Source organism: Zalophus californianus, chromosome 1, assembly GCF_009762305.2.
Source record: "Zalophus californianus isolate mZalCal1 chromosome 1, mZalCal1.pri.v2, whole genome shotgun sequence".
NCBI lineage: Eukaryota > Metazoa > Chordata > Mammalia > Carnivora > Otariidae > Zalophus > Zalophus californianus.
This window is the reverse complement of record NC_045595.1, coordinates 1,252,781-1,280,683: the sequence shown is the minus strand read 5'-3', so window position 1 is coordinate 1,280,683 and position 27,903 is coordinate 1,252,781. Positions and strand designations below refer to the sequence as shown.

General features: G+C 60.8%; 2 protein-coding genes across 6 annotated transcripts; both read right to left on the bottom strand.

The window, feature by feature from the left end:
- Positions 1-306: 306 nt before the first annotated feature.
- Positions 307-27,098, bottom strand: CSNK1G2 (casein kinase 1 gamma 2). Of its 5 annotated transcripts, XM_027585693.2 has the most exons (12): positions 26,949-27,095; positions 9,252-9,685; positions 3,130-3,170; positions 2,920-2,989; positions 2,687-2,835; positions 2,359-2,593; positions 2,209-2,294; positions 2,053-2,137; positions 1,814-1,962; positions 1,568-1,651; positions 1,378-1,484; positions 307-1,283 (listed from the first exon to the last, which is right to left on the bottom strand). In XM_027585693.2, the coding sequence occupies exons 2-12, from the start codon at positions 9,433-9,435 to the stop codon at positions 1,229-1,231; spliced, it is 1,245 nt and encodes a 414-aa protein (XP_027441494.1). In that variant the 5' UTR covers positions 9,436-9,685; positions 26,949-27,095; the 3' UTR covers positions 307-1,228. The 5 variants fall into 5 exon arrangements, with proteins under 5 accessions (XP_027441494.1, XP_027441491.1, XP_027441495.1 ...); XM_027585690.2 differs by having other exon boundaries at positions 2,687-2,989; positions 26,949-27,098; XM_027585694.2 differs by lacking the exon at positions 1,568-1,651 and having other exon boundaries at positions 26,949-27,096.
- On the bottom strand, positions 26,808-27,509 carry LOC113916130 (proline-rich protein 2-like). Its single transcript, XM_027582027.2, has one exon. It carries the CDS (start codon positions 27,507-27,509, stop codon positions 26,808-26,810), a length of 702 nt encoding a protein of 233 aa, XP_027437828.1.
- Between the last annotated feature and the right edge of the window lie 394 nt (positions 27,510-27,903).

The following is a 27,903-nucleotide window of genomic DNA, read 5'->3' as shown; positions in this document are numbered from 1 at the left end:
CCCTCCCCCCCATTTCTCCTGGGAGAACAAGCCACTTCGTTAGGGTTTCTAATGTGTTTGCGTGAAGCCAGGCCCCAGGGGACCTTACCTGTTCTTCGCTCTCATCTTGACTAGGTGAACGGCAGTGTCTCCAGCCCCCAAACACAACCAAGCCCCGCTCCAACACTGACCGGAGCTCTCGGTCTCTCGGTTCTCCTGTTCGGGCTGTCCAGGTCTCCTGAGCAAGGGGTCACCCCGAGCCTGCCCCTCCCAGGGACGTAAGCATCTGTGCTGCCGTTGCTGCTTCAGCCAAGCCTCTTGGAAACACCGGACACCACACTCAGGAGTGCTTTCATTTTCCTTTATTTTTTTAAAAAAGCCCCTAAACTCTATGGCTTCCAGGAAGCGTCAGAGAAACCGAAGTGCCATTTCTGTACACTGTGTAAAGCAAGACCTAGACACACATACCGCTGCCAGGCCGTCCCTGGCTGCTCCACCCCGAGGCAGCACAGGCCCCCCAGGGAGGCCCAGGAGGACCACACTCCCACCAGGACTGCCCGACCCCGGACGTGCCTGCGGGGCTGGGACAGGGCTTTAAGGCGCTTGTCTCCTGCTGGTCCGCTGGCGGCATGGAGCACAGACACGAGAAGCCCACGCACACCCGGGCACAGACCGCGGCCTGAGCGCCAAGCAGGAGGCCGCCCCCGGGGCTCCAAGGCCCCGGACACGACTCCACAAGCAGGTGTGGCAGGGAACCCTGTGGGGCTGTGCCCGCCGGCCCAGGCTTTGGTGCAGCATTTTGGTTTGGGGGGCCTCCCCCACCCCGCCTTCCCCTGTGGTGCAGGGAGGCCCAGGGCGGGCTCGCCCCCGGCAGCAACGCCCACAGCACCCCCTCGAGAGAACGGCCTTTGGATCGAGGGAGACAAGCTGGACTTTATGAGACTAACAGGACGGGCTGGCCGGCGCGGGCGGCCGACTACTCACTTCAGCAGGCGGGCGGGAGGGGCGCAGGGCAGGGTGGCCACTGTTTCTCTTCTCCTTGTTTGAAATAGTTAATGCTCTTGGAGGGGAGGACCAGACACGGGCGTAGAAATTTCGGCCAAAGTCTCGTGTGAAAGAAGTGACCCCGTGTGGGGGGGCAGGCAGCCGCGGCCGGCCCTGCAGTTTGTCCTGGCTGTGGGCCACACAGCCGGGGCCAGGCTCGCCGGGGTGGCTGCGGCAGGAGGGTCCAGGGCACCCGGGCCCAGCATCACTTGTGACGCTGCACTGCTTTTCTCTTCCTTCTCTTGAAAAAACAGCAGCACCTGCACAGGGTGGGCGAGGGGACATGGACATGTGGCCGGTGGTGGGGAGGGGGCCCACGGTGTCCCCGTGCCCAGCTGCTGCCCAGGGCCTTACTTGGTGTCATCGGCCACCTCCACCTCCGCGGGTGCCGTGATGGGAGCATTGGAGTGCCCGGCAGTGGGGTCGTCTGCGTTCAGCTCCCCGTTGGTGGAGTTCAGTGCCTGGGTTGGGGGAGGCAACAGGGGGGTCAGGTGGGCCCTGCCCCACCGCCCCCATGGTTGGGGTCCTTGGCCCAGCCCCTCACCTGGTTTTTGCTGTGTAGCTGGGCTTTGTCCCGAGGCTGAGGCTGCGAGGGCAGGTCGGAGTGGACCGTGCCGATGGGCGTCGGCTGCAGGGGGCAGGACGCAGCGCTGAGGCCGGGCAGCCTACGCCCACCCACCATGCACCTGGGGTCCCATGGGCATGGAGCACCAAGGCTCCCGGCCCCACATCCTGGGGCCTCACCCACTGCAGGAACCAGGACTCTAGCGGTCCGGGGACCCCCACGTACCAGGGGCTTCCCCGCCCAGTCGTACTCATAGTCGAACACGAAGCCGCTGCGGTCAAAGAGGTCGGTAAAGAGCTTGCGCAGGTAGTCGTAGTCCGGCTTCTCAAAGAAGTCCAGGCGCCGCACGTAGCGCAGGTAGGTGGCCATCTCCTCTGTGGAGAGGCAGCGGGGGTGCACGAGTCAGTGGGGCATGGGGGGGGGGTCAGTGGGGCCCGGGGCCATGGGGCTGGGGTGCTCCTCACCTGGGAAGCTCTCGCAGAGCACCTCAATGGGCGTGGCCCGCTTGGTGTCCCCGATCTTCTGGTAGCGCTCCTTGAGTGTGTCGGCCTGTGGGGAGAGCGGTCAGCCGACACCGACCCACAGGCCCCCCGCACCCGCACCCCTGGCCCTGCGCCCACCTTGAGCCCCTGCCAGGGCAGGCTGCCACGCAGGAAGTACATAAACATGTGGCCCAGCGCCTCCAGGTCGTCGCGGCGGCTCTGCTCTGCGGGGGGAGAGCAGGTCAGCGCGGCCCGTGAGCTCCCCCGCCCGGCCCACGCGAGGCTCACCCTTGCCCAGGTGCGTGTTGATGCTCATGTAGCGCGCCGTGCCCGTCAGGCTCTTGTGCTCCCGGTACGGGATGTGCTTCTTGGTCTCGGGGTCGATGTACTCCTTGGCCAGGCCAAAGTCGATGATGTGGATGGCGTGCTGCCGCTTGGTGCCCGGCCGCCCCACCAGGAAGTTCTCGGGCTTCACGTCGCGGTAGATGAGGCTCTTGGTGTGCACGTACTCCATGCGCGTGATCTGTGGTGGGGAGGGTGGCTCAGGGCTGTCCTCCCCTCGGCCCGCCCGCCCCTCCCCTGCCCCACGGCCCTCCCAAGCACCCCCAGCCCATACCAGCTGGATGGCGATCATGAGCACCGTCTTGAGCGTGAACGTGCGGTCACACAAGTCAAACAGGTCCTCCAGGCTAGGCCCCAGCAGCTCCAGCACCATGGCATTGTACTTCCCACACGGGCCGAAGTAGTAGACCTGAGGGATGCCCTCTGCAGGGGCGACACACAGACTCGTGTGGGACCTGCGTGGCACCCTCCGTGGCCCCCACTCCCCACTGTGTGGGGCCCAGGTACCTGCGGCACTGAGCTGCTTGTAGAAACGGTACTCCAGGTGCAGCTGAGGCGCCCGGGACTTGATGGGCTCCTGGGAAGGGCAGGTGGACATGTGGTCAGGGGACCCACCGTGCATGCACCCCCCCCGCCACCCAGGAGACCCACCGGGCCAGCCTGAGCTCAGGACCCCTGAGGCCCCACTGGGCGGTGTGAGGGAAGGCCTGAACTCACCAGTTTAATAGCTACGTATTCATTTGTATAGAGATTCTTCCCTGTGGGAGAGAGGTGCGTCAGCGCGGCAGGGCCCCCGGCACGGGGGAGACCCCACCTGACCCACGCCTCCAGGGCCACCTCCTATTCCCTGGCAGACCCCCTTGAGCCTGGCCATGTCCTGGGAGTGAGAAGAATGCCTACAAAGCCCCCTGCCCCGCTGCGGGTGGCCCCCCCCGCCCCACACCCTCATCCTCCAGCACCCCTCCCGCCAGCCCTCCCCTCCCCCCACCAACCCAGGCCCGCCCAGTCAAGGAGGCCGCTCCCAACGCCTCTCTAGGGGGCCCTTCCCGCCAGCACACCAACTCGTGCCCGTTTCTCCCATCTAAAAAAACAAGGAGAGAAAACAGACCCACGATGACCCCGAGGCCCCTCTTCAGCTCCCACAGCGAAGCAGCAGAGGGTGGTGTTCCCCTCCCTGTTCCATCTGACCTGCGGCAGCCCCTCCTGGCTCCCCGGAACACCCCCGTCCCTTCTCCGGCAACTCTACGCTCCCAACACCTGCTCTGCCGAGGACCAGCCCCCCTGCCCCTGGCTCTTCTCCTTCAGCAGACCCCGACCCTGTGGAGCACGGCCCCCTGGCAAGAAGCCGCATGGAGAGGCCTGTCCAGGTCCTGTCTTGCGATGACTCACCCAAGGCGCTCCACACCGGCCATCAGCATGGGGAGCTCCCTTGTGGTGCAAAAAGGGAACAGGCGTCAGGGCCCTGCCCCTTGCTGGAAACTGTGGCTCACTGAGACACTGCTCAGTGGCACCTGGTGGGCAGAGAGCCCCTGGCTGGCTTCCCAGGGCACCAGAGCTCACCACGCCTGGGGCTAGGAATCTGTGTGCCTCACAGGGAAGAGCAAGCCTGGGGCAGGGTCTTCCCAAGCCCATCACTGACCAGCAGGACCTCCAGGAACCCACACAGAAAGAGCCCACACGCCCAACCTCAGAGAACTGAAAACACATGAGTTCCGGAACCTGCCGCAGCCCAGATTTCACCTGCTAGAGCCCCACAGACGGGACTTATGGTGAGACAGCCCCAGCCCCGTGGCTCAGGGCTTCTGTGAAGGGTCTCTGTGCCCTGTGTGTGGACACCCGGCACCCACTTGGCTTTGAGGTCGGGTGACCTGCTGCATAATAGAGGGCTGCCCTAGCCCCTCAAACCCAAGCGCTTGCCCCTGCCCCCCCGACCCTCTGGCACAGTACCGTGGACAGCTGTGCCCCCGTCTCCAGTAGAGGGCCCCTCCCAGCATGATCCTGGCCTATGGCCTCGGACTGGCCTCACCGGACCCTAAGGGCCATGAATGTGGCTCCACACGGTATACCTGCTCCTCCAAGATGCCACACGGTCTGCCCCACTGGACTTGAGCAGGATCCACTGTGGGAAGAGGCCTCAGCTTACTCTCCCCGTCATGGTGACATTCACACCTGGGCTGTTCCTCCAACGTGGCGGTGGAGACCCCGCTGTATACCACCCCACAGGCTGAGGCCGGGGCTCCCCGTGCCTGTCAGCCCCTCCCCCCAGTCACCACCCCATCCCGGGCATATGCTCTCAGGTGTGTGTGTCGCTGTGGCACTGGTGGGGGCGGGGGGGGGGTCTTCGGTGCGGCCTCAGCCATCCTGGGGCCTTTGTCCCCAGGGGCGGTCGAGAGCCAGCGGTCAGCTTCCCCAGCACACTGCATGCCGAGGGGTCACCGCAGGCCTATAGGAGAACCTGAGGGAGGGGACAGCTGAACTCCAGCTGCCCGGCCACGATGTGCAATTTCTCTCACAGAGGTTTTTAGTTCTCGGTGGGGAGCGTGTGCACATCCTGCTTATTTATTCATTCATTCCACGGGCACTTGGCAGGTTTGGGCATGCTGACCATAGGTAGTGTGTTTAAATTTTTCTTTTCCTTCGATTGCTCGAACAAAACATTCATTTCTGACTGCACCTTGGGAGACTGCTGAGGCCGCTGCGCGCCCACAACGGTGCTGTCCGGGAGGAGCCCAGCTCGCCTCTCCCCCAGTCTGTGTTCTCTCCTCTCCCATTTCTTGCCGCGGTCTGGGAGGGGTGGGCAGAGGGGCCCCGTCTTCCCGAAGACCTCCGTTCACTTGGGCAGACAACTCAGTTAAGAGGTTCTTCACAGATGCTCATCAGCAGGGAAGGAAAGCTCTCCTGAAGCCCTGCTTCCTGGGCTTTGATAAAAAACAGGTTTTGCCTCTTATGTTTTTCCTTCAACATTTTATGATGAAAGTTTCAAACATAAAAAAATGGAAAACCCCTGCAGGGAAGGCCCACATCCTCACCCCCTAGATGACATCAGAAACAATCTGCTCTTCATTCTGCTGTGTCTGTGCACCTATCACCCACTCATCTCCCTTATTTATTTTCTGAAGATTTTATTTATTTGACAGAGAGACAGCGAGAGAGGGAACACAAGCAGGGAGAGTGGGAGAGGGAGAAGCAGGCTTCCCGCTGAGCAGGGAGCCCGATGCGGAAATCGATCCCAGGACCCTGGGATCACGACCTGAGCTGAAGGCAGATGCCCCACCGACGGAGCCCCCAGGCGCCCCTCATCTCCCTTAATTTTAACAAAATCAGAGCATTTCAAAGCAGCAGACATCAGTACCCTCCACATTCCAGCCGATGAAGAGCACAGACTAGGTTCAGCAGGACCTCGGCTGAGGGGAGACACTGACCCGTCAAGTGCACGCACGTGAAGGGCCCCATGCAATGAGCATGTCGCCAGCACACAAACCGGGCCTGGCCCCACCTTCACGACCCGAGACGCATCCACCGAGGGGCACCATCCGGCACGCCCCCTCCTTCCCGGCTCCTTCCATACAGCTCAGTGCACCGGAGGTTTGTCTGTGCTGCGGCAGGTCCGCCGCCGGGACCCGGTCTGGCTGGCTTTGCCGGCCAGCTCCTGGTGTTCTTACAAGCTCCGCGGAGGTGAGTGTTGAGATGTGGGACTTCCTACCGGCACGCAGGCCCACTCTGCCAAGTCTGCTGCTTGTGCTGCGAATGTGCAGTGTAACTCACGTGGCTGCCTTCCCTTGTGGCCGGTGAGGCGGCGTGCCTTCTGAGCTCCCTGGCGATTCATCTGTCTGCTTTTGTGAAGTCTCTCTTCACATCTCTTGCCTGTTTTTAATGTTTTTTTAAAGTCATCTCTACAGCTGACATGGGGCTCAAACGCACGACCCCAAGATCAAGAGTCAAACAGTCCTCCGATGGAGCCGGCCACGCACTCCTCTTGTGCCCATTTTTAAATTGGAGTGTCTTTTTATTACTGAGCTAACCTTCCACAGGTGCAAACGCCGGGGCTTTGTCACATGGTGCTCTCTGACCACTGCCCGTCTGTGGCTTGCCTGTCCATGCTCCTAACAAGGTTTTCTCACAAATACATGGTTGTTTTTTTTAAAGGTTTGTTTATTTGAGAGAAAGAGAGCACGCATTAGTGCGAGTGGGGGGAGGGGCCAGAGAGAATCTCCAGCAGACTCCCCTCGGAGCACAGAGCCCCACGTGGGGCTCAATTCCACGACCCATGAGGTCACGACCTGAGCCAAAACCAAGAGTCAGACACTCAACCAACTGAGCCGCCCAGGCGTCCCTCATAAAAAGATGTTTTAAACTCTGATGATTCTAATCGATCCTTTATGGTAACTGATAACTTTATTGTGTCTTGAAGAAACTGGCATTTTGACTGCCCATGGGAGTTCTGGGAGAGCCAAAGTCCTTGAAGGCCAGTGTGATTTGAAGGGGAGCATGTGCACCCGTGCCCACGCGTGTCTGAAGTCGGGATGTGCAGACAGCTGGAGGGGTTCAGGTGCTTGGGGCTCCGAGGGCCTCACCAACGTCAGCAGCCTCGCCTGTGTGTGTTGGGGGCACGCTCCTGAGGGGCTACGAGCAGAAGGAAGATCCTGGGGGCCACACAAGGCTGGAGCTGCAGCCATCCAGACACAGAGGTCTTCCTGAACTCCCCCGACCCTTGGCCGAGAACCCAGGATGCCCTCGCCTTGGGACAGATGTGACTCCAGCCCTTGAGTCAGGTCAGCTCTCAGCTGCCCACCAGACCCTCACGACGTCAAGATGAGCCTCCAGGACAAAGCATAATGCAGACATTCCACACGTGGCACCCACCATTTCCAACAGAAAACAAAACAGTACTAGACGTGTGCAAAAGGAGGCAAATGAGACAGTAACAAGAAACAACAAAGTCAAGGGTGCCAAAGATTTAGCATTTTAAATAATCACAAGGATGTGTGAGGATTTCAAGGACATGATGGGGAAAATAAACGAGCAGATAGGAAACCTCAAGGGAGAAACAGGGGAATCCAGTGAAGTGAGAGATGCCATGTGTGAAGTGAGAAATTCACCGCAATGGCTCCAACAATAGATCAGACAAAATAGAGAAAAAGAAGGACGAACTTACAAAAGAGTAAAACCTAACCAGACTGAAGCAAAGAAAGAAAAAAAGGCTAAAAGAGAACTCAAAAGAAGCTTGAGGGACCTGCAGAAAAGCATCGAACACTTAATGTACGTGTAGTCGGAGTCTGAGGGTGCCAAAGACGTGAAAACGAAGGCAGGGAAAGATCTGAAGAAACAATGACTGAAGTTTTTCCAATTTAATGAAAAAGTATCACACAGATCTATGAAGCTTAATCAATCCCAAGCAGGATAAACACAAAGAAATCTCCCTTCAACAATGAGGAATCAAAATCTGAAACCAAAAATAAAAGGAAAACCTCAAATCGCCAGGAAAAAAGACACACGATGTACAGGAGAACATGAATCATCAGGAAAATGCAAATGAAAACCCCTTGACACCCCGAGCATGCTCAAAACAGAAAAATCCAATGACCCCAAATGCTGATGGGGACGTGTCACACGCAGGACCCTCGGACGCTGCCCGTAGTTTAGAAAGTTACCATCACTGTGGAGATCAGTCTGGCAAGACCTGGAGAGGGATGCTGAGGACGGTTTTATTCACAATGGCGAAAATGTCCCTGAGCAGGAGAACGGATGAAGAAAATGGGGTGCAGACACACAGATGGGACAACCAGCTACCTACACACACAACACCGGGGACACTCAAAATCATGCTGAGCAAAAGCCAGGCAGAAAACACCACATACCTCAATTTTGAAAACGTTTTAAACTCAAAGCTGCTGTACCCCATGGCCCCACTGTACACTCTCATTTGTTTATGCAGAGCCGTACTGTGTAGGCTGCTGATCCTGACACACCCCAAGGACAGGCCCCGTAGCCCCCAGGCTGCAAGTCAGGCGTGGGCCTGTGTGTGTGTCCTGGTTTGTGTGAGCATGTGTGTGCACACACGCACATCCTAATAGGGAGGCAGGAGGGGATGAAGGCGGCTCCATCCGGGGTCAGCTGTGGAACTGGCTACTAGGCGGCCGGGGCCCTGCTGTGCCAGGACGGCTGGACACGGCTGCACTGCGCTCTCTCCCGTGAGTCTGGCAGTGTTGCAGACAGACAGATAGACAGACACATCCGCTGTTCGAGCCCTGCACCTGCCCTGCACGCCCCCCATCAACCAGCACACAGAGACCGGACCCCCAGCCCTTGACAGTCTGCTGGCTCAGAAGGCCCAAGCCCAGGGCTTCCTGAAGCCACAGACAGGCAGCGAGACTCCACGGCCCAAGCCCAATCCTGCAGCCTCTGGAGCGGCTGTGGTGTGGCTCTGGCTCAGGACAGAATCTCAACCCAGGCTCTCAGGGTTGGGGCACGCGACAGTGACACAGGCCACTGGACGGGGCTCAGGCTTTGCCTGCGGTTCCTAACAGCTAAGTGCTCAGCAGGAGCTAAGCTTGCATTTCACGTTGCAAATGCACCTGGACCCACCAGCTAGAAACTTCCATGTGGGCCCCCCCGTATGGGGGGGCACACAGATTCCCCACAAAACTGTCCCTCAAAAACACAGGGTGAGGCTAGGGATCCATCCCCCTGGCAAAGCCTCCCCCTTGGGGAGCAGAATCTCACACTTACCTGGACTCCCAGGCCCAACCATCTGGAAGTCGTCTGGGAGTGGTGGCCGCAGCCCCGTCAGGCGCCCCCCCCCCCCCCCCGCGCCCCGGGATGTAAACAAGGATGCTCACCTAGCCGGAGCTCCCCGAAGTTGCCACAGCCTATCTTCTTCCCGACCCGGAAGTTGGGTCCCACCATCAGGACCCCTGAGCTGGTCCCCGAGCTCCGGACGCCATGGCTGGTCCGGCCGCCGGCCTTGGACATTCTCCGACCCTCCTCCGACTCCCCTTTCCCTCCTTTCTTGTCAAAATCCATAAGTTTGTGGTACCCTGGCCTCTCCACGGTGACTCAGCTGCCGTGCAAATCCCGGGTCTGTGCAGACCTGAGGCTGCGGCCGGCTCTTCGGGGCTAGTACACCATGGTGGCCCGGCGCTCCCGGCTAGTGAGACGTGGGCGCTTGCCAGGGCCCAGCGGTGCTGCTCATCTCGGTGGCCTCGGGGTCGCATGCAGGGGGATGACACATTCTGTTGACAGGTCCCGCCGCCTCAAATCTCGTGGTTCCCGGCTGGCAAAGAAATAAAGACATGGGTCAGGAGGCCACGCGTGTCCATGACGCAGCCCTAGCCTGGCAGGTGGCCCTGAGGGCAGCACCATGAGAGGCTCTGGCCGCCAAGCACATGCTGAAAGATCTATGAAGGTACGAGCTCAAGGCATGACTTCCTGGGGCCCGGACAGAGGGGTGCAGTGACTCCAGGCCGTGAGTGCCTCATGTCAAGCTGGTGTGAGACGTGCTGTCGAGTGACCCGCACCCCATGATTCAGGGACAGCCCCACTGGCAGAAGTCGGGGCTAGTCACGTGACTGAGGCCCTAGAACCCCGAAGCCAGCTGTGGAGCCCCCAGTCTGGGTGCAGAGAGGGCTAAGAGCCACCTCACCCACAGCCCCTTCCCCAGGCCGAGGGGTTGCTTCTCAGGACAGGGAAGATGACACACAGCAGAGCAGAAAGAGCCCGAGGCTGGGAGACAGGCCCTCGCCACTGACCTCCAAGGCCTCTGGCCTGCCCTACCGGCCCCCACTGCACCCCACCCTGTGCTGTGCAGGTGATGCCAACGTCCCCGGGCCTAATTCCAGGAACTTGTGACCTATGGCCAGGTGGGGCTGGAGGAGGCCTTGACCCTAGCAAGGCTTCACTTGGTCAGCAGCTGCCGAGGGAAGTCAGGTGGGCTCCCAGGCTGAGAAAGCCAGCGATCTGGGCACAGGCTGTGCATGCGCCTGGGGTGGGACCACCCTTGGCCCCTTAGGGACGAAGCAGGGGCCATGGAGGGCTTGTAGAAGGAAGGGCAGGCACTGCGCAGCCCCCAGGACGCAGGGAGGAAGGGCGAGCCACGCAAGCTGGGTGTGGCGAGGGGCAGGTACCCACAGAAACAAACCCGGGCCGGTCCTTGGCCCTGACCAGACGCCTCCAGCCCACCCTGCATCCCCAGGCCCACCCCCATCCCCTCAGGTTCTGGGCGCCAGCCAGCCAGACCAGGCCTCTCAGCCACACCTCCTCCTCCAACCCCCACCAACTGCTCACATCAAAGCCAAAGGATCTCTTCAAAAAGAAACCACCAACATGCTCCTGTAAGCGCCCCCGACCAAACATGTCCTCCTCTAAAATCTGAGTGTGGGGCGCCTGGGTGGCTCAGTCGGTTGATGGACGACTCTGGATTTCAGCTCAGGTCATGATCTCAGGGCTGCAGGATGGAGCCCCACGTCGGTCTCGGTGCTGGACCGACATGGGGCTGGGTATGGAGCCTGCTTGAGATTCTCTCTCCCTCTGCCCCTCCCCTCTCCTCCCCTTCTTAAAATTAATTAATTAGATTAAGTCTGAGTGCGTGCCAGAGGCCTGGAGAAAGGGCTCTGCCTGTGCACACAGCTGTCAGGCCCAGAGTGGCCATGACCCAGCTCACGCGTGTCCCCGCTCACTGTGGATCAGGGCAGGCGGGCTCTTTGATGCCAAGACAAGACATGGAGTCTGAGGCGCGTGAGCGGGGCTGCCCGCACGTGGGAGCACCCTGAGGTCAGACTGCTCCCCCACCAGCCCTGCAGCTGGATGTGCCAGGGAGACAGGGATGGCGTCGCCTCCCCATGGGGGCCCCCAGAACGCCCCTCCACTGACCAGGCCAGGACCAAGAGTCCTGGGAACAGCTGGCTCAGAGCAGGCAGGGGCCCCGCAGAGGGGATCCCCAGTCCATGTGCTCAGGGAGAGGCGATGGCCCAGGGTTGTGGCGCTCACACACCCCCTCCCGTGCTCTCACACCTGTGTGCACGCCCACATCACACACAAAGCGGTGCTGCTCCGGAAGCCTGGGTGGGGCCTGGCTCAGTACCCTGCCCCGCCACAGAAGAACCTCAGGCTTGGGGTCAGGAAGGAGCAAGGCCCCGCCTGCTTTGGGGACCATCGCTCTGGTGGGCACTGGGGGTAGAGTGAGTGAGTGAGGTGTGCTGGGCCTGTCAGTCAGGAACGGGGGCCAAACACAAAGAAGGGGGTTTACAGGTATTCCCAATTTCCCTGCTCCATCAGTTGTGCCCCACACATCCCTGGGCAGGGCCTAGAGTATGCAAGGGGGATGGGGTCTTGGGGACAGTGGCTGGGCTGCCCCAGGAGGGAACACATCCATCTGACATCAACGGAGCCAGCCCCCTTCCCATTGCGCACACCTGGAAATACCCCAAGAGCCCCTCTGAGCACACCTGGGGCTCCACCTGAAGGTGAATCTACACAGACCATAATCTCAAGTTTACTATTAAAAACAAAGCCGCCGGGCGCCTGGGTGGCTCAGTTGGTTAAGCGACTGCCTTCGGCTCAGGTCATGATCCTGGAGTCCCGGGATCGAGTCCCACATCGGGCCCCCTGCTCAGCAGGGAGTCTGCTTCTCCCTCTGACCCTCTTCCCTCTCGTGCTCTCTATCTCTCATTCTCTCTCTCTCAAATAAATAAATAAAATCTTAAAAAAAAAAAAACAAAGCCGTCCACAGGCTCCAGCCTTCCTCCTGAGCTTGGGCCAGACCCTGCTCCCTGGACACACAGTGGGGGCGTCGGAACCATACAAGAAAAGCCAGAGAGCACTTCTCTCCTCACGAGGGTGGGGGGGCATCTTTTGCTTCTAGGTCCCTGCTTTATTGTTACTCCTATCATGGAAATACAATTCCCATACCATACGTTTCACCCCTTAAAAGTGTACAATTCAGGGGCACCTGGGTGGCTCAGATGGTTAAGCATCTGCCTTCGGCTCAGGTCATGATCCCAGGGTCCGGGATCGAGCCCTGCATCGGGCTCCTGGCTCAGTGGGGAGCCTGCTTCTCCCTCTCCCTCTGCCTCTCTCCCTGCTCATGCTCTGTGTCTCACATGAAAAAAATAAAATCTTTAAAAGAAAATAAAAAAATAAAAACGTACAATTCAGTGGCCTTTAATACAGTTATCCAACCATTACCATGGTCTAATTCCAGAACATCCCATCGCCCCAAAAGGCACCCCGTCCTATCAGCCATCACCCCCCAGCCCCACGAGCCCCCTTCCCGCCCATGGATGAGCCTGTTCTGGACGTGTCACCCACGTGGACTCACACTCCATGCGGCCTTCTGTGTCTGGTTCCCTCCCTGAGCGTCGTGGGCTCGGGGTCCGTCCCCGGGGCAGTGCGTGTGGGCAGAGGAACGTGCCCGTGCGTGGGGGACCGTGAGTGTCCATCTCTGGGCACTGAGAAGCGAGCGTCGGTTCCTCTGGGTGCACAGCTGGCCGTGCTCAAGTGGAAATTCTACCGCAGCCGTCTGAGGAGCTGCTGGGCTGCTCTCCGGGCGGCCGCACCGTTTTCTGAAAGCCCGCACACCGCGCACGAGGGTCCAAGCGCTCCTTGGGCTCCAGCCCGTGCTGCCGTCCCCGTAGCGGTGCTTCTGGTCTGCATTTCCCCGAATGCCTGCTTTCTTTCTAGACACAAGTCTCCTCCCCCGACCGAGACAAAGGAAGCCAGACTCATTTCCTCGAGAGTGACCGTGGCTGAAGCAGGAGAGTCATGAGAAAGGAACGGAGGAGGGGACGGCGGGCAGCTGCCTTTGGAAGAGCCCCCACTGCCTGCAGGGGCGTGAGGAACAGAGCCCACACGCAGGGCAGGCACCCAGACGCACAACCTGGTCTGGGCCCGTCCAAAGGGCCGGATGGAGAAAAGAGCAGGACGCGGGCACTCCCTGAGGTGGTCATCAGCCAGGGCAGGATTTTTGCAAAAAACACCTGGTTCTTTACTTGGTAAAACCTTAAGGGCAGAACACTAAAGCCACACACAGCCTCTTAGCGACCGGGTAGAGACTCAGCACACATAGCAACCCACATGCCCTTCGTACACCTGGCACATGCTCACTGCTCCTTTGAAAGCCGGGATTCCACACCAAGGGGCACCGGAACCTACCTACTGTCCCGTTAACAGACACTTAGATCTTCTTTCCAGTCAGAAAGTAATCAAGAACATGAGCATCGGCACACCCATGCACTCATGCGTGCACACATGCATGGACACACACACAGACACTCGAAACACAAAGGCCCAGAGTGCTTCAGATGTAAAATCCACAGGAATTTCAAAGATCACAAGCAGACACTTTGTGTGGGACACAGAACATTCTCGCATCTCATGACCTCTACTATCCTGATGAAGGGTGAACTCAAGGGGCGAAGGGGTCCCGGGGGCTCCCCGCAAAGGCAGTGCAGCAGAAGCCAGCGACAGGACATCCTCAGAGCCTTCAGCTCAGCGGACGCACCCCAGCAGAGAGCACTGGGACGTCTCCATGCAGACCAGGCCGGGACGGCCCATAAAGACAGAGGTCTGGTCTTTGTCCTGGGGTCTGGCACAAAGCTCCTCAAACCCGGGGCATTTCCTGAGGGACAAGAGCGGCTCTGCTCTGCAGAAGCACCAGAGGTCACGCCGGATCCGGTCACCAGGAAGACAAAGCTGGGAGCGGAGCTGGGGAGGCCAGGGTACAGAACGCCAGAACACAAGGTGGGGAGCTCTGCTCCCTGCTCAACTACCGGTACCGCTCTGCCCGAGGCCCACGGGAGGAGCCCCTCTGGGGTTCTCCCGTCTCAGGACCTCAGCCCCCATCCCTCCTGGGAGGCCCCTCCTCGGCCATCAGCACAGGGCCGTCCCTAGCAGCCCCCTTGTCCTCAGCCCCCACCCCGGATGGGCATCTCCACCCGGCCTCACGACCCAGGGTGCAAACCCCTCCTGGGCCTGCAGAGCTGCCCTCGAGGACCAGAAAGCCAGGGAGACCCGTGTCTGGGGCTGGTTCTTAGGGTCCCCTCTGAGAAACCCATATTCTCACTCCAGGTAGCTCCCTGTGATGGCGGGGTCCGGGGTCTGACAGCACCCTCCTCCCTGGACACCTTCTTGCTGCTACCTTCGAGAATCCTAACCATGGTGGCGGCATGCCCGGGGCTTGCGGACAGTCTCCACATACCCTTCACTCCCTCTCCAAAGCCTCTGCCAGCGCTTACAGGGGAGGACTCCATCGGCTGTCCCACTCCAAACAGGCTCCCTCTGCGAGAGAGCCTCCCCAGCAGCTCTGGTGGCCTCCCCATCCAGAAGGGGCCTCCAATGGTTCCAGGGGTCGCAGAGACAAGGCACCCGGGCACATCACTGGAAGGATGCTCGTGCACGCACTGCCCCCCTCAGGCCTCTGGGCCCACAGGTCCCTCGACACAACACCAGTGACCCATTCCTGCAGCTCACCCAAGCCCCACGCCGGCCCCCGGCTGCTCGACGCCGGCCCCCGGCGGTCCCCTTACGACAGGGCAGGTCCCCACATGGGTCACCGCCTGTAGGGCACAGCGGGCACCGTGGCAGCAGACGGGAAGCCCTTCACGCTGACCCCTTCCCGGGAAAGCCCACCAGCTAGTCACCCCCACAAAAAGAGCCGCCACCCCCCAACCCAGCAGGCAGCACAGACCTGCGAATGTTCTGGAAGGCGGCCGAACTCAGGATGCCCGGGGAGGCCACCCCACCCAGCACGGGCCACACAGGTGCATTCTGGGTCCTGTTTGGGGACATTCTGAAAGCCAGGTGGGAGCCGGGGACCAGCAAGAGCGAGTCACATGCCGGCCTGTGGGAAGCAAGGCCAGGGCCAGGGCCAGAGCCTAATAACGCTCCTCCAGGATCCAGGAGCGGGCAGGTGTGCAGCCTGGCACACCTGGGTGAAGCTGGGTAACCCAAGATCTGAGGGCAGCGGAAGTGTCTGCTGTTAGCCCTGGCTTAGGCCCAGGCGCCAAAGCTAAAAATAATTATCCTGGGGGAAGGGGCCTCCCGTCCCTCACTCAGGCCTAAAATAAACCCAGTCTCCACCCAACCAACATGGCCCCTAGTTCCTGACACAGGGCAGGCCCTCGTGGCCCCTGACCCAGGGGGGGAGCCCCGGCCTGCCCCTGCCCCCACCACGAGGACCACGGACCAGTGCCAGGCAGCCCCCGGTCCACACCAAACAGGTCTTGTAGAGACCACTCCGGGTCAGGGCTATGCTCCTCTGCGAGCACCCACCTCAGGTGAGTTACCTGCCGTGGTTTTTTGGGGGTCCTCCATCTTGTCAGGGCCAGGGACCAGCTCCCCTGGTGGAGGCCCCAAGAACCCCCTTCTCTGACCATCTCCACTCAGTGATGTCACAGTCCCTGGCTGACATCACCAGCGCAGCCCCAGCCCAGAGCCAGGGCAAGTCTGGGAGCTGATGCAGAGAGGCAGCCTCCCTTCAGGGAGGGAGGGCCCTCTGAAGCTGCCGAGCACCAGGGCACATGGTGGACCCAGTCCTGGGTGCTGACTCACAAGTACCCACCTGGCATGGGATCCAGGCTGTGCCCCCCAGGGGATCTCTGGACACGCACGTCCCTCCCGAGCCAGACACACCTCTGTCTCACGGGGGCTTAATGACCTGTAGGCAAGGCCTCCTCCCCGGGATTCACCTGGGCCCAGGGTCACAAGTACCCCTTATGCCATATCCTGGCATTTACACAGCACTCCCCAAGAATGACCTGGACCCCAGAGACATGGCCAACCTTGCAGTCACAGCCAAGAAGTCCAAAGTCACCTGCAAGGGCGCCTGGGTGGCTCAGATGGTTAAGCGTCTGCCTTCGGCTCAGGTCACGATCCCAGGGTCCTGGGATCGAGTCCCGCATCGGGCTCCCTGCTCCTTGGGAGCCTGCTTCTCCCTCTGCCTCTGCTTCTCTCTCTCTCTGTCTCTCATGAATAAATAAATAAAATCTTTTAAAAAAAAAAATCACCGGGCGCCTGGGTGGCTCAGTTGGTTAAGCGACTGCCTTCAGCTCAGGTCATGATCCTGGAGTCCTGGGATCGAGTCCCGCATCGGGCTCCCTGCTCAGCAGGGAGTCTGCTTCTCCCTCTGACCCTCTTCCCTCTCGTGCTCTCTGTCTCTCATTCTCTCTCTCTCTCAAATAAATAAAATCTTAAAAAAAATAAAATAAAAAATAAAAAATAAAAATTAAAAAAAAATCACCTGTAAGGTCGTGTTATGACAGAGAAGGAAGTGGGCCCAAAATGGCAGGCACGGGAGCCTGCCCAACTGACCCCCATGATGAGGCCAGTGTTGACGTGTTAAGCAAAACAGGTCATAAATCAGGGAGTTACAGATGGAGGACTCCAACCCCAAATAAACTGGGAGAGGAGAGAGCACACGCCCACCCCACTGGGGCTGCCAGGTAACCAGTGGGGATGAAACCGGGGAGAAGCATCATTGGTGGGTGCCACAAACAGGGGCCACTTCTCAGCGAGCAGGAAGGAAAGGTCCCGGTCGGGGGTGAGCATAAGCTCAGCGGCCCAGAAGGCACAGGGAGACAGTGTGGGGTTCCCACCCGAAGTCCCAGCCGGGCTGCGCTGCGAGGACATGGCAAGTGAGGGAAGGCCGACCGGAGGCACCGTGGCTGAGAGGGATGCAGGCACAGGTGACGGGCCACCAGACAGGCCACCAGAGTCTGCTCTCAAGCGGTTCAGGCCCGGCAGACGCTGACAGAGCTGTGCAAACACGGCCCAGGTCAGCAGGCCCTGAGAGCACGGGAATTCAGAGCACTTGCCTTGCAACCTTTGGACAGACCTGCATTTTCTTTTTTTTTTTTTTTAAAGATTTTATTTATTTGACAGAGAGAGACATAGCGAGAGAGGGAACACAAACAGGGGAAGTGGGAGAGGGAGAAGCAGGCTTCCCGCCGAGCAGGGAGCCCGATGCGGGGCTGGATCCCAGGACCCTGGGATCAAGACCTGAGCTGAAAGCAGACGCTTAACGACTGAGCCACCCAGGCGTCCCTGGACCTGCATTTTCTCACAACAAACCAAATTACAAAAGAGAGGCAAGGTCCCAATGACAAGCCCCAAAACTGCGGCCACGCAACCGGCAGCAAGTGGAGAATCGTAAGACCTGGGCACCAGAAGACACCTGAGATCTGCTTTAAAATGTTGCCTCGAGGGGCGCCTGGGTGGCTCAGTTGGTTAAGCGACTGCCTTCGGCTCAGGTCATGATCCTGGAGTCCCGGGATCGAGTTCCACATCGGGCTCCCTGCTCAGCAGGGAGTCTGCTTCTCCCTCTGACCCTCCCCCCTCTCATGCTCTCTATCTCTCATTCTCTCTCTCTCAAATAAATAAAATCTTAAAAAAAAAAAAGGTTGCCTCGAAAAAGCCAGGCAGGCCACGGAGATCCCTGGGTAAGCTGCTGGTGACCGTGCAGCTTCGTGCTTCGTCTGGGTGCATTTGAAAATCGCTGTGATAAAGAGCTGAAGGGAAACAGGAGGGGTCTGGGCAGATGAGCAGCGCCCTCACGTCCTGCCCCAGGAGACGGGTGACGGCGGGGACGCCTGTGGGGCCTTCCCTGACGGTGGGGGTCCGAGTGCGGGCCCTCTGCCGGACGGCTCGCACGAGACACTGGACCACCCGAGGGACGAGTGTCGGGCGGGGCCCTGCTGCTCAGGCAGTGTGGACCACCCCCCCAGCCCGGAAGTCACCAGTCACGACAAATGTGTGGAAATGTGCTCGGGCGAATGAGGTGGGTGCCGGGGGCTCAGTGGATGCCTGGGGCAGCACAGGCCAGCGTTGGTCTCTCTTCCGACCCCCCACAGCCACCCAGAAAAGCCCTCACCCATACCCTTCCACAGAGCTAACTACCTGTCGAGGGGGCGGGGGGGTCCCAGCCCCACGTGACGTCCCCGGGGACCCCTCATCCTGGCAGGCTGGCTGGCCCAGCGTGACCACGATGATGATGCACTGCAGCAGTGCCTGGTGCGGGCGGCTGAGTCCCCTAAAAGGCACATCCTAAACCCCAGAATGTGACCCTACTTGCAAATTACGGTAGGCCTTCTCCTCAGACAGGTGTCCTCATGAGGAGAGGACAAAGATGTCCAGGAAGGGCAGGCCACAGATGCAGCCACAGCCAAGGGGCAGCCAGGATGGCCAGCAACACCAGAATTTGAAGGGGCAGGAAGGACCCTTCCTGAAGCCTGCAGAGGGAGTGTGGCCCCACCACACCTTGATCCCAGGCTTCTGGGCTCCAGAACAGTGTGCAGCCCAGCCAGCACGCCCGGCCAGGACACAGGGCCAGCATCCGCAGGGAGGAGCCGTGTGGGCAGTGGGGGCCCCTGATGGGACGAACGCAACCTGGGGACGTCCTGCGGGACCCCAGCCAGCCCTCCTCCGACCGCCCAGGGCATCCACACAACAGGGGACCCGGGGACCAGCCTGGAGGGGCCGAAGCAGAGTGACAACCGAAAACCCCCAGTGTCAGGATGGGGTCCTGGCACAGAGCGAGGATCTCTGGTGAATAACGAGGTATCAGTGTCTGCTCGTCAGCTCTGACGAAAGCACCACGCTGATGTGACGGGTGAACAGAGGGCCTGGGCGTGGGGCCCGTGGGAACTCCGTGCTGCGCAGTAACTCGGCACACAGACCTGCTCCAAAATCAAGGGTATTTAAAAAAACCCAGGGGCAGGCGCCTGGGTGGCTCAGTTGGTTAAGCAGCTGCCTTCGGCTCAGGTCATGATCCTGGAGTCCCAGGATCCAGCCCCGCATCGGGCTCCCTGCTCCGCGGGAAGCCTGCTTCTCCCTCTCCCACTCCCCCTGCTCGTGTTCCCTCTCTCGCTGTACCTCTCTCTGTCAAATGAATAAATGAAGTCTTTAAAAAATAGTAATAATAGGGGCGCCTGGGTGGCTCAGTCGTTAAGCGTCTGCCTTCGGCTCAGGTCATGATCCCAGGGTCCTGGGATCGAGTCCCACATGGGGCTCCCTGCTCGGCGGGGAGTCTGCTTCTCCCTTTGTCCCTCCATGAGCACGCCGCTCGTTCCCATGCTCGTACACTCACTCTCTCAAATAAACAAATAAAAATAAAGTCTTTAAAACATAAAAAGGCACAGTGAGGGGCACCTGGGTGGCTCAGTCGGTGAAGCATCCGACCCTTGGTTTCAGGTCAGGTCATGATCTCAGGGTCACGAGATCAAGCCCCACATAGGGCTCTGCGCTCAGCACAGAGTCGGCTTGGGGTTCTCTCTCCCTCTGTCTGTCCCTCCCACTTGTGTGCATACACCTGCTCTAAAATAAATCTTAAAAAAAAATAATCAAAAATAAATACATAAAAAGGCAGAGTGGGGTTCGGAGACGGGTGCAGATCAAAGTCAGACCTGCAAGCCGGCCCACTGTCAAAGCCACACATCCTGCCCCCGGACCTGGGTTTACCTAGCTTCTGTGAGATGCTGCCTGTAAGTACTTCAGAGGAGTCAAGCGGTGCATGCCCACAGGAAGTGAAAGATGCAGAAACTGACAGGCCGGGTGGGAGAGGTGTGAGGGCTGATCTGCTACTGTGTGAGAGCTCAGCGGCCCCAACCTGCAAGCCTCAACCCCTCGGTGGCCCTGGGCGAGGGTGGCCCCCACTGCAGCCACCCAGGACAGGCCCAGCCCGCAGGGCCTGGGGACCCTGAGCTCATACAGCACCCCAGGCGCTCACCAAACCCAGTCAGGGCGCACACAGGGCTCACGCACCAGGAGGCTCACAGGAGCCGACGCCCAAGGCCCTCGGGAGGCTGCCCCCCCCCACCGCCATAGGCCCAGGTGGCAGTAGGGACCAGTTAAAGACCTGGAGAAATCCCAGAGCTACCCAGCCCTTGCCTCTGGCCACACATGTGGCAGTGCAGCCCGCAACTTTGGTCCCCAAGTTCAGCCCCGGGATGGAACAGCCCCCGGTGCCCAGAAGGCTACATCAGAATTCATATGCAGCACTGCTGAAGATCCAGATTCCCAGTGCACCCCGAGGTGCTGATGCAAGGCGCTGGAGTGGGACCTGGGAGCCATCACTTAATCCTGAAGGTTCTACTCCAAACTCTGCAGGCCCACCAGCCACCCACCCCAATCCCAAACAGCCCTGGCACCAACAGCCAGATACAGCAGACAGAAGTGCAACGTACTCAGTTAACAATGAACCTCAGACAAGCAACAAATCATTGAGTATGAGGACGTCCCCCTGAAGTATATGGGACATACTCATACGAAGCAACAGGCTGGCTGTCTGACACTAAGGTCCTCAGGCACAGCAGAACTGACAAACCTCCCAGGAAGACTCACTGCTCACAGGGCCACTAATGTTTTCTACTCAATTCTGTACTTTTTTTTTTTTTAAGATTTTATTTGTTTGACAGAAAGAGTCACAGCGAGAGAGGGAACACAAACAGGAGGAGCTGGAGAGGGAGAAGCAGGCTCCCCGCTGAGCAGGGAGCCCGATGCAGGGCTCCATCCCAGGACCCTGGGATCATGACCTGAGCTGAAGGCAGACGCTTAACGACTGAGCCACCCAAGCGCCCAATTCTGTGTTACTTTTTTTTTTAAAGATTTATTTATTTGAGAGAGAGAATGAGAGAGAGAGAGCACATGAGAAGGAGGAGGGTCAGACAGAGAAGCAGACCCCCCGCTGAGCAGGGAGCCGGATGTGGGACTCGATCCCGGGGCCTCCAGGATCATGACCTGAGCCAAAGGCAGTCGCTCAACCAACTGAGCCACCCAGGCGCCCCAATTCTGTGTTACTTCTTAAAATCGAGCATTTCCAATGAAAATTTAGCTTCCAAATAGTGATGAGCCACGAGTATCAAACGCACACCGAACTATGAAAGAAATAATGAACATCTCAACCACCACTTCTTACACCGGTAACGTGTTTAAATGATCCCAGATACACAGAGTGAAACAATAAAATGAGTTTCACCTGTTGCTTTTTTGCCAAGGCCACTGGTGTGCTGTCAGCCACCCACGTGGTCCAAGTCCCATTTCCACCGGGGGCTGGAGCTCCTGTGCCTCAGAAACCCTGTCACCCCCAGAAGCCGAGGCCCAGGGGGTGAGCGGCACCTGGCACAGCCTGGGCAAGGGCCGCCAGGTGCACTGGGACCCACTGAGCTGGGCCCCCACGTCTGCAAGGACAATGGAGTACCTGCCACGGCCCTCTGCTCCCCCAAAACCAGGGCAGATGACCTCCCAAGCTGCCCCCTTCCTCCCACCTGGCTGTAGAGGAGCTCCACTTGCAGCAGTCAGACCACACCCCACCCCAGGGCGGGGGGGTGGGGGGCAGCGGGTGTAACCCTTCCCCCTGGCAGCCTGCAGGGAAGAACCAGGAAGGAGCACGACACGCAGAGCGAGCGAGCGAGCGGCGGCAGGCCCAGCTATCTCCTGCCCCTGCCCCGCGCGTGCAGGGGCCTTGGCCACCATGCAGCATAGTCCGCAGCTCCAGGCCGCCTCCCGGATGGCTGCTGGGAGGACCAGCCCCCAGAGCCCTCTCCCCGCTTGCTTCCTCAGACGTCCAGCTCCAGGATGCAAGGGAGGGCCGTACGGCACAGGCCCTGGGGCCTGTGAGCCATGGCTGCACCCACACGCTCGGGGAGGCCCCTCTCAGCTCCAGCTCCCTGTGGCAGCTGCAGGGTGGAAGCAAATCTCCAGGGCGGGGCTCTCACCGGGGGCGATCCTGCCCCCCAGGAACAGTGGATGACACCTGGGGACATCTGCGGCCATCACGACCGGAGAGCTCTTGGCACCAAGTGGGTGGGGCCAGGGAAGCTGTTCAGCCCCCACAGCACCCAGGACGCCCCCCAGAGAGTGATTCAACCCCAATGTCATCGGTGCTGGAAGAAAGGGAGCGGGGATACAAAGTGTCCTCAGCATAAATTTCCAACAGGCCCATCAGTGCAGCTTACAGAAAAAGGAGGCAGCCCCCGAGTGGGGACCAGCAGTGAGCACCGTGCTGTTCTGACGTCAGAGCAGAGGCAGGAGGGAAGGTGCTGGTGGGGCAGAGAGGTGCACACAGGTGTGCCGGAGGGCCCTGGAGCTGCCGCCCGGGACGGTCAGCTCTCCCGGCCCCACTCTTGCATGCGGAGCTGCTAGGGGGGTTGACTGGGGGTGATGTGTGGGACCCAGCACAGCCTCCTGCATGGAGCGGTAAAGACATCGGTATCCCATCACAGACCCGGAATTACACCCAAGACCATTTCTAGAAGCAGTGAGAGAGCCCTCAGGTGTCTGTGTCCCAGTGAACCACACCTGTCTCTCCCGGAAGCCCCCAGCCTTTCTGGCATCTCTGTCTGGGATTTTTTTTTATTTTATTTATTTGTCAGAGAGACACGAGAGAGGGAACATAAGCAGGGGGAGAGGGAGAGGGAGAAGCAGGCTTCCCGCCGAGCAGGGAGCCCGATGCGGGGGCTCGATCCCAGGACCCCGGGATCATGACCTGAGCCGAAGGCAGACGCTTAATGATGAGCCACCCAGGCGCCCCTCTGTCTGGGATTTCTAATCCCTGAGGCACCCAGCTGAACCTGGGGAAGCTAAAATGTCCCCAGGCCCTCTACTGGGAAGCCTCCAGAGGCACCACCCCACCGAGGGGTGCTGTCTGGAGCTCCCATGGCCACAGGCCTGCAGAAGGGCTCTGCAGGGCCCGCTCCCTGCCTGGTCGGCCAAGGATTGCTCCTTGGGGCGGCCACCCTGCTCAGTCAGCGCTCACCGGCCGGGCCCTGGGAGCACAGCGAGCAGAGGCCGTGATGACAGGCACACCCATGGGGGAGCGCTGCGTACGCTTGTCTGGGGGGGCTGTGCACGGACAACCGCTGCCCTCAACCCCCGTCCCCAGCAAGGACAGTCACCTGCTCTCAGACGGGGGCTCAGTCTGCAGACCTAAAACCAGATGAGGTGTCACTCAGAGGATGCAGATTTCCAGATAATAGTTTTCCTTTAAACACAATTTTCTTAAGACTCTTAAGATGTCACAGACCGACGTGAAACCAAGTGACGACGTATTATGTCCACTTCTACCTCTTAAACAGTGAATGCTCGCCCCAGGGCCGCCTCGGATCCTGCTGTGACCCAGGATGGTCCAAGACCCACCCAGGAGCTACCCGGGTTCTGGCAGGAGGCTCTGACCGGCGTGGAAAATGAAGGCACCTTGCCCACCCGCCAAGAACACTCTGCTGGACTCGAGCTTCGGGGTGGGGGTGGGGGGAGCTGCTGATTGGAACCTCAGTAGATATAACCTAAGAGCCAACTTTGCATCCCAGGTCTGGTGTATTAATCAATTTGACTTCTGACACACGGCAAAAGCAACTTACAGGAATAAAAATGTTTTGTAACCTGACGTTTTAACCGTAGAAGTTGCTGAGCTCCCAGAAGACAAAGGACCCAAAGCAAGGGGGAAGGCTCCCAGAAATGGGCCACCAGCTGCCCTCTGAGGATGAGCAGAACATGCGCGAGGCCTTTAAGGGAGGGGACCCCAGACAGGGCCTGGAGAGGGGCCAGAACCACGGCCTGTTCTTGTGAGCAGAAAGACTGGGCGGGGGTTTCAGGGCAAGGACTTACCACCTGCCAGAGTACCTCCAATCCTGTGCATGGACCCCCACACCACAAGGGCCCTGTGCGAGCATGGCGTAGGCCAGAAGCGTCTGTGGACGATGGGGCAACAGGGAGACATCAAGGCAGGCCAACACCCAGGGGATGGGGAGGAGAGATGAAAGCCCCCAAGCAGCAGGAGCCCCAGGAACTCCCACCACACCTACTCCTGCTTGGACCAGTCCTGCCTGGCACCATGCACACCAAGGGGCACAGGTGTGCCTGCTGGCCTCATCAGGGCCCAGGCCTCCATACTCAGCAGGTTACTCCGGACTCTGTTTCCTCATCCACACAACAGGGACTTGGGAGGCCGCCCAGCAATGCCCCCCAAAAGGGAAGGGGGCAGACTGGAAGCCATGCAAGGTGGGGGCCTTCCAGACCCACCGGGCCTTGGCTTGGCTGTCCCTTTCCCTGAAGGCCCACTGACTGCACCACATGGAAAGACGTGACCTGTGGGAACACTCCCGACGAGTCGCCAGAGCACCCTGTGGCCTCGCTTGAGCCAGCAAGGCACTGACGTGGACCACAACCCCAACCAGCATGCACGTATGCCTGTCTCCCCATCAAAGCCAACACAGCCATGCTGACCTGCCCAGTGCCACCAGAGGCCAGAAGGCTGGTGGCCCCCAGCAACCGGTGCCCCATAGCCCCACCTCTCCTGCTCCTTCCCCAGGCCTCTGCCCACCACCTGACCTATGGCGGCCTTGATGGACTTCGAGCTCCTCCTAGGAGGAGACAGGGCCCCAACCGCTCACCCCTGGGTTTTCAGGGCCCACCTGGAAAGAACCTGCCAAGACAGATCCAACCCCACCACAACCAGGATGAGGGACCCCGCTGTTCATGAGGTGGTCTGGGGGCTGCAAGGAAGGGGGAACGCAACAAAGTCAACTACGGGACAAGGGGTTACAGGGCATCCCACGGGAAATGCCACTGTCCTTAAGTACAGCCTTGAGGGAACCAAGCCAGGGGGGCCCCCAGGCCCGTCCCAGTAAACCCCCATGGACACAAGTGACCCCGTAGGTGTCTAATGCCTACTGGCTGGCATACTGGCTTCCCCAGAGCTGGGATGCGCAGATAGGAAGGCTTTCAACTTTAAAAAAAAAAAAAAAAGCAAAACAAAAAAAACCTCACCTACTTCCTCTTGCAACCCAGGGATAATTACTATGTAATTAAGAGGAGAAGGAGGAAAATCAGCTGCAACCAGAACCAGCAGCTCAAAGAGTCTGTCTTCACACGGGCTCCGTCGACACAGCGAGGACACGCCCAGAGCCAGGTAATGAGACACTCACCCCAATCCACTTGAGAAATGAGAAGTAACCAAAATCAGATGCGAAGCCCCTTTAAACAAGAAGGTCCAAGCGTCAACTTCAGACAGAAAAGACCTGTGCCCCATGACCCCTGCCGAGCCCCTGGGGTTCTGTCCAGCCCGGAGCCGGGCAGGTGTGTCCAGTGGCTCCTTTCAGACCTCCCTCCCCACGCCCACCACACAGGCCACACCTCCACCGGCAGCGCCCGGCGGGCCCAGGACCCCTGCCCCTCCCAGCACTCAGGCACTCCCCCCTTTCTGTTTCTCAGATGCAGGGCCACAGACACCACCCCAGAGCCTGAAGAGAACACCTGGGGTGTGTGCAGCCAGTCCCCACCCACCAGCTTACCCATCTGCCTGCAGGGCCCAGCGGTCCCTTTCTTGGGGCACAATTTGGTGAAGACACAAGCGAAAAACAAAAACTACCAGCAAAACTGCAGACTTCCCCCTTCCGAACCTGTGGGCCTGGCTCCCAATCTGTTCTTGTCCAGGAGCCACCTCCTTCGGTGGCCAGATAGAGTCCCTGCGGACAGTACCCCCTACACTGGAGCCGGTGCGCTCCCACTCATCCCTCACTCCCAGCAGCTACAGGAGCCTGTGGGGCTGGGAAACGCCAGCTGAGCCTGGCCACGTCTTCCAGGCGAGGGCCGAGGGCCCACGGAGCTGGAGACGCATTGGACCGAGCCCCAGCGGAGGGACGACGTGTGGACACCCCCAGAGTCTGAGACACTGGCCAGAGGCACTGGGGACAACGTGCTGGAGCCCTGCGAGGCCACTGTCCACAAACAATCCCGTCCAGAGGCCAAGAGCTCCCAAGCCTACCCAGCACGACAGCCCCCAGCCCCCACCGTGAAAGCTTCCCTGAGAAAGTTGGGGCAGGAGGGGGTAGGGAGGAGATCCGTGTGTCCACCGCCCCCAGGCGCACAGACATCTCACCCCCTCCCTGATCCAAAGTGTTTCCGGAAAACAAAACCAGTGGCGCGGGCGGAAAGGGGAGGGCCCAGCCACATCGAGGCGGCGGTTCCTAAGCAGTGCCCTGCAACAGGTCACCCCGGACGAGACCCCTCCGGCCGCATGCCCCTTCCCCGCCGTCCCTGCTCTGCCCTCAGGGCCTTCCAGGCCACAAAGCCAGGAACGGGTGGGCTGGGGCAGGGGTCCAGGGTAGCAGGGGGGACGGCGGGGAGGGCCAGGGGAGTGGGCAATGGGCCTGAGCACCGGGGAGCAGGGAAGGGGAAAGTGGAGTGCCGCTAAGTGGACAGCGGGGTCTCGAGTCAGGGCCAGTGGAGGTGCGCAGAGTCTGCGGCGAGGGGCCGGGAGGCAGCTGGGCCTGGAGCGAGGCAGCAGTGGGGACCGTGAGGTCTGCGGTGGACGCGCCGGCGGGAGTGCGAGCCGGCCAGGCCCGAGTTTGGGGAAGGGGGACAGCGTGGAGAGAACGGGGAGTGAGGCGGCGGCGTCTGGAGGGTGGGAGTCAGGGGCCTGGGGGGTCAGAGGCGGGCGGACAGGGGTCCACAGGTGCGGGGCCGGAGGGCGGGCGCGGGGGGGGGGGTCCGCAGGGCGCGGCGGCCCGGGCGCGTGGCCGTGGCAGCGGCGAGGGCGCGCGCGTCCTTACCTCGGGGCCTCCGCCGTGGCCGTGGCCCGCGGCCGGCCGGGCAGCGTCCCGGGCTCCCTCAGCAGCGCGGCGCGGGGCCCTGTTGCGGGCCCCGCTCGCGCTGCGGCTCCGGCTCCAGCGCCCGCTCGGTCCCCCGCTCCCGCTCCCGCACCGCCGCCGCCGCCGCCGCCGCCGGCCTCCGCATGTTGGCGCGGGCCGTCCCCGCCGCGCGGGCGCCCGGCTCGCCCCGGTCTCGCAGCGTCGCCGCGGCCCGCGCTTACGCCCCGGCGTCGGGGGAGGACCCGCGCGCACTGCGCAGCCGCCGTCGGGCCCGGGACGCACGGCGCCCCAGCGCGGGGCGGGGCTTGGCGGCCGCGGACGCCGCCGCACGACGGCCGCCGCGCTTTGCGGCCGCTCCGGGAGGGCCAGGCCGCGGCCTGCGGGGGGTTCCCGGAGGCGCGCGACCCGCCGGGTGGGGTGGGGTGGGGCGCGCGCGCGCGTGAGAGGCAGGAGCCGGGCCGCCTCCGCCCTCCCGGGGGGCGGGGCTCCCGCCATTCGCCCGGGCCCGCCCGCCGTTGCCATGGCGACGCGTGGCCGGCCGCCCCGCCGCGCTCCTGTGACGTCATGGTCTCGCCACCTGACGTCACTGCCGGGCGGTGGCGCGGGGAGGGGGAGGGGGAGGGGGAGGGGCCGGGGCGGCGGGGCGGGGCCTCGGGGTGGTGGCGTCGGGAGCCCGCGGGCGGCGCGCGGGGCAGGCCCACCCACGCAGGCGCCCCTGCAGGGTGGAACGCCGATCGGGCCTCCCCGGGAGTCCCCAGGCCTGCGGGCGCTCAGGCGGTTTCAGGAGGTCCAGTGAGGCAGCGTGGACCAGAGCGACCCCGAGCTCAGCCGGGCACAAGGACGTAGATGGGAGCGGATGCTCGGGCTGTGGTCCTGCTGGTGGTGGCCAGACGGGAGGCTCGGGAAAGGGGGTGGG